This window comes from Aphelocoma coerulescens, chromosome 5 (assembly GCF_041296385.1).
Source record: "Aphelocoma coerulescens isolate FSJ_1873_10779 chromosome 5, UR_Acoe_1.0, whole genome shotgun sequence".
In the NCBI taxonomy this organism is placed as follows: Eukaryota; Metazoa; Chordata; class Aves; order Passeriformes; family Corvidae; genus Aphelocoma; species Aphelocoma coerulescens.
The window spans coordinates 20,673,447-20,679,452 of NC_091019.1; the positions used below are offsets into that span (position 1 = coordinate 20,673,447).

Below are 6,006 nucleotides of genomic sequence, written 5' to 3' on the forward strand. Positions count from 1 at the left end.
CTGAAAGGCTGCTCCACTATATCCGTTGCAGTGCTCTGGTTTTCATTTACTCCATGTCTTGTTTCAAGACCTTTGATTTTGTCCTTAATGCCCAAAGCATGTTGTCCCCTGTCCTCCTTTTGAATTGAGGGTTCCCATTTGCTCTTTCCTAGCACTGGGACTGCAACTGTGCTAGAAATCCTTTCTTCTCCAAGGGTCTGCAGTACTTCCTGAGCCACAGGTTTGGTGTGCCTCCACAATTTACCTGGGCTTATGTGTCCCTTGCTTCCTGTCTCCCTATGCCAGGACTGAAGCCTGTCAGTTCCCTTGCTTCTATTTCTGATTTTTCTTTTCTTCTTATGCCATCAAACTCTTCTGTCCCTGCCATTATCATGCCATTATCACCTCTCAGTCTTCCCATGTGCCACATCTTCCCTTCTATTCTTCCTCATTGTGTTAGTTTTTTCTCTTTCCTGTATGAAGTGGTTGATGCTACAGACTTATTACACAGAGAGATCTGCAGGAAAGAGGATATCCTCTGGAATGTTGAGATACAGGCTTTGTATGGAAAAACAACTAATGATCTTGAAGCAACATGTAGGAAATCTGCTATTTCAGCAGGTTAACTGTGGGCAAGGAGAATGGGGCCCTGACTGAAGCCCTGCAGCGCTCCCTGATGAAGATAAGATGAAGTAACAGCTCAGGGCTGGGGGAGAAGAATACATTCATAGAGCACAAGCTTAGCACCTTCAGGGTGGAGACCACAGCCCCAGGGCTATCAGCTGCTAGGCTCACACAAACCCTCACAATAAAGGGTGGAGGGGAGAGAGGCTTTGGGTGTGTAATGAAAAAGCCTCTGGTGAGAGGCAGTGACTGCCCATCCTCCGCTCTGCAGACCAGCTCAGCTGTGGGGCTCTTTCACCCCAGGAAAAGCTGCATCCACATGAAGGACAGAGGGGGTGACATGGCCCATCAAAGGCCCCCCAAAAGGGGTCCCAGACCCTGCACCAGAGCACTTCAGCATGGTGCGACGGACCCTCAGTGTTGCAAGGAATGGTGTCAAACTGGCCCCCTGCAAGGGAGGCACATGGGTATTCCCACCTGCCCAAAACGTGTGTTAATACACTGCATTCTATACTTTTTGGTGTGGCCCTGGCGGCGAGGGACCCTCACCACCCAGAAGATCGGATGGAGGGGAGGAACGAGACTTCGTTGGGACCCCTGGAAGGGTGATATGTTTCTAGCTAACCCCTCACTCTCTCCCTGTCCCCTGACCGCCCATGCACTCCTCTCCTCTCCTCTCCTCTCCTCTCCTCTCCTCTCCTCTCCTCTCCTCTCCTCTCCTCTCCTCTCCTCTCCTCTCCTCTCCTCTCCTCTCCTCTCCTCTCCTCTCCTCTCCTCTCCTCTCCTCTCCTCTCCTCTCCTCTCCTCTCCTCTCCTCTCCTCTCCTCTCCTCTCCTCTCCTCTCCTCTCCTCTCCTCTCCTCTCCTCTCCTCTCCTCTCCTCTCCTCTCCTCTCCTCTCCTCTCCTCTCCTCTCCTCTCCTCTCCTCTCCTCTCCTCTCCTCTCCTCTCCTCTCCCCTCCCCTCCCCTCCCCTCCCCTCCCCTCCCCTCCCCTCCCCTCCCCTCCCCTCCCCTCCCCTCCCCTCCCCTCCCCTCCCCTCCCCTCCCCTCCCCTCCCCTCCCCTCCCCTCCCCTCCCCTCCCCTCCCCCCAAATCCCAGGGGTCAGAGTTCAAAAATCGCTGGTGGCTCAAAGGTCACTGGTGGGTCAGAGGTCAAAGGTTATATAGGTAATGAGGTCAACAGTCCCCCAGGGTCAAAGGTCACTGCAGTCAAGGGTCAAATGTCAGTTTTCCTTTCCTATGGAGTATTAATTTTCCTGTGTTTTGATTTCTCTTTTTGCTGTTCCATGAGTTCTTTTCTCAGAGTTTGAATTAAAATGCAGGAGGCCGAGAATTCTTGTTCGGACTTAGTTATTTATTATATCTTATCAGTAATACAGCTGCACAGGAGTATGCCTCCAAGGTAACAGGGTGGAAAATGGCTGTGAGTTCTAACTTCCAAGGCTTTTTAAAGTCTAAATTAACCAATTATGAAATACCAAGTCATATGTTTTTATTTATAATCCAATAACTAACTTTTCATGTCCCGCAGTGTGGTACTTTTGACCCAATAACATAACCCCTAGATTTTTGAAGAAGAAGGAGAAATGAGAAAAGAAGATCCACACCCAAATTCCTCCATATTGTAACCTATATCCCCTAAACCTAATTTGCTACATCTCTACATATTCTATCCAGTGATATAAGTTTTAATTACACAGCAACAACCTCAGTGTTATCACACAATTTAGGGAGCTTTTCCCAAGGTTTTGGGTCAAATACAGGGTACTTCTGAGGATCACTGCTTGTCAGCACTGAAAGGCTGAAATTCTCAGAACCCAGGGTTCCAACAAAGGAGTCCTCACGGAGCCCCGCCCCCCCCTCCCCCTGGTCCACCTCTCATCTATCTCCTGGACAGGCTCAGGAACCCAATCATTCACTTGAGGCCAAAGGGAGCTGGTTACCAAAACTGGGTGAGGCATGCCTCCAGCTCCTCTTGCCGCGTGCCGAATCCAGACAGTGCAAGGATCCCGGACGAGTTCCCAATTTTCAGGAAAATTCATGTCCAAAACAGGATGCAGAGGAGTCCTGCTGCTTTATTCGAATAAAGGGAAAGAGTCCACTGGGGCACATGCCTGCAGGATTTCTCTCTTGAGCTGTTGGAGGGCGCAGGCCCTTTTTATGCCAAACTCCCAGCCACATCTCACCCTCTTCCTTTCCCCAGTGGCTGAGGTACAGGGAAGGTACCCTGTTGGGGTTCTGCTACAGCGGGGACACTGTAACGCACGTACCAAACAAGGAGTCCTGTGGAAAAGAAATATCTAGGGACAGATTCTTGCTAGATGTTTCAGAGATGTTTATTTCTCCAGCCGCATGGCCGGGGTTCTGCCGAGGAACTCCTCAATCACGGGACCCGAGGGTCCTTGCCCGCGCAGGGGAACACAAACCAACCAATGGGGAACGAGGCTGAGCAGGGCCAGGGAAACCCCGTGCCTCCCCCAGGGCCCCTCTCCCAGGGCTACCTGGCGGGGGAGAGGGACCCTGACAGGGTTCCTCCCCCCCGGTGTGGGGTCTGGGGCAGGGGGACCCTGGGGTGGAGGCACGGGGTTTCCCTACTCCCTGGTCAGCCTCGTTCCCCATTGGTTGTTTTGTGTTCCCTTGTCCGGGAAGGACCCTGCTTGGTCTGGTGATTGCCACAGTTCTTTGGCAGTCCCTGGCCAAGAGGCTGGAGAAATAAACATCTCTGAAAAACATCTATCAAGAATCGGTCCTTATATTTTTTCATGAGCCTCGCTGTCTTATGCATGTTACAAAAATCGCCTCTGCAACAATGGTGGAGAATGTGGGTCTAACGATCCCTTGGAAACAGTGCCTGTGAAATAACTAAACTTCTGAAGATCCCCGAAAATTCGTGAGTAAAAAACACTCAGGATCTCTCTTCTCGCCTTGGCTTGGCTGTTCTCTCTGGACTATGGAGGAATCGTGGGAAATGTGGCTGTCTAAGCTGCAGAAAGAAATGTATCTACAAGTTAAAGGAATCCTGGCACAGCAAAACAGGAAACTTGCTCTGGGAGATCTAGAACATCTTTTTGACTGGCTTTTCAAAAATTTCTTTGATATTTCTTGAGACTTACTTTTTGATATTAATCCTCCTGGAACTGGTAACTTGAATTTTTGGTCCGAGATTTTGGGTGAGATAATAGCTCAATCAAAACATGCACTAGTAATAGAACTTCTCTGTGCATCTCCTGTAATCAGTGAAGCTCTTCAGGAGCATTTGCATGGTCCCATTACCTCTGTGGCGGAAGATGACTGTCATCACATGGCTGAGACCGCGTGGTGGCCATCCCAGGGGCGCATGACTGCAGCCACAGGGCCTCCTCTACCCCTGCTGGTGGAGATGTCTGCGCTGGATATGCCCAGCCCCCTTGGGAGCCCGCACCTTATTGCGGACCCCATCCCTATCTCGGGGTCCCTGCCCGCTCGACCGTGAGTGAGGGAGCGACGTCGCAGGCGCCGCGGGTTTCGTGGGCCACGTGCAGCAGAAAGGCGGCCCCCATGAGCAGCCAGGAACCGGGGGTCGGCGTGGAAACCTGCTCTGAGCACACGGCTCAGAGAGCTCTGTGGAGGGAGAAGCGGCGGTTTCCACAGCGACACGAGAAGCCGCGCAGCGCAGCGCCGAGCCGAAGCAGTGCTGCTCTGAGGGCGCGGAGCAGCAGCAATGTGGGGGTCCGACTGAGACGTTGGACTCAGTGAGGCAGCAGCTGCACAGGACCAGCAGCCACGACACAGACACAAGCACGTAATAGAAGTTCTAGCTACGAACATCACAGGAACTGTGAAATGGTACAATGTCAAAAACAACTATGGATTTATAACGAGATGTGACAACCAGGAAGATGTATTCATCCATAGAACTGCCATTAAAAGGAATAGCCCTGAAAAATACCTCCAAAGTGTAGGAGATGGAGAAGTTGTACAATTTGATATAGTGCAAAGAAGAAAAGGCCCACAGGCGGCCCACGTGACAGGGCCTGGGGGTATTCCAGTCAAAGGCAGCCATTATGCACAAAATTATAAACAATATTCATCCCAGCAACCTCCCTACCCACAGCCTACTTTCCCCTTTTACCCTATACCCAGTATGAACCCTTTCCTAAGTTCACCCCATCCCCAATTTATCCCTAATCCATCTTTCACCCCATGGCTTCCCTATACAATTCCGTTTCCCCACAACTCCTCTCAGATGCTGGGGGGGGGTGAAAAAGGGGAGGGAAGAAATTAACTGTTTTTGTTTAGAGTTCCAACAGGTACAAATGGAAGAAACCCTCTCCTGCCTCAGTTCCCCACAAAGCATGCTCAGAGAGTCCTGTCTCCCTTCTGCCAACCTTAAGATGTTCCAGAGGAAAAAAAAAATCTGTTTGGACATTTAGAGACTCATGAGGGTGGCTTGTTTTCTTTTGAAATTATTCTTGTTATCTTATGTTTATACAGTTGTTTTCAAGGTTAAGTTTTAAATCTCTTTTTGTTAAAATAAAAGGGTGAAGTGTTGGGGTTCCTTGCCCCTGGCATGGGGTCTGGGGCAGGGGGATCCTGGGGTGGAGGCACGGGGTTTCCCTACTCCCTGGTCAGCCTCGTTCCCCATTGGTTGTTTTGTGTTCCCCTGCCCGGGAAGGACCCTGCTGGTCTGGTGATTGCCACAGTTCTTTGGCAGTCCCCAGCCATGCGGCTGGAGAAATAAACATCTCTGAAAAACATCTATCAAGAATCGGTCCTTATATTTTTTCATGGGCCTCACTGTCTTATGCATGTTGCAGAAATCCCCTCTGCAACAGTACCCCCTTCCTGAACCGCCTACACCATATCCCCTCTTGAACCTGCTGCTGTACCCCGAAGCTCCGAGGTTCAGGCTTGTGCAGACCCGTGTCTGTGTCAGGAGCCAAGCTCTGTGGGCTCTGCAACAGCCCTTTGGCCCAGAGTTAGGAGAGACATGAGGACACATTTCAAAGACTTGAACACCCACATCTTCAGCCATCCAATTGTTTTTGAAGACCTCATAGAGTTAAAACAGTGCAATTTCAGAGATTTGTAGATGTTGCAGTGGGCTCTAAAACATGAGGCTGACTGGTTTGAAATACTTCGGCTAGTTTATGCCAGTGTGGTAAAGAACTTTCAGAGCTACAAAACATGTACAGATTTAGAGAGCTGCTTGCTTTCTGAGAGTTCATTAATTGATAGCAGCTGAAGTGATGTGCTTGGAACACTCCCAAGTGTTTGCTTTTGAGTGTTTTTCATTCAAAGCAGTGTCAAAATGCTATAGGGGGTTAGGTACCACAGCCTACATTGACTTTTGACCTGGAACTATGTTTTATGGAGTCAGCAACTCTCACACAAGGGATTCACTGAAGAGTCAAAGCAGACGTGC

The 6,006-nt window shown here is 50.2% G+C and overlaps 1 protein-coding gene across 1 annotated transcript in view; it reads right to left on the reverse strand.

Annotated features, from left to right (window-relative positions):
- Positions 1-3,900, reverse strand: part of LOC138112043 (mucin-5B-like) — a 60,952-nt gene extending 57,052 nt beyond the window's left edge. Inside the window, exon 1 of the mRNA XM_069018731.1 lies at positions 3,876-3,900. Coding sequence (XP_068874832.1) covers positions 3,876-3,900 — 25 coding nt within the window. The remainder of the gene's footprint in view (positions 1-3,875) is intronic.
- Positions 3,901-6,006: the final 2,106 nt, after the last annotated feature.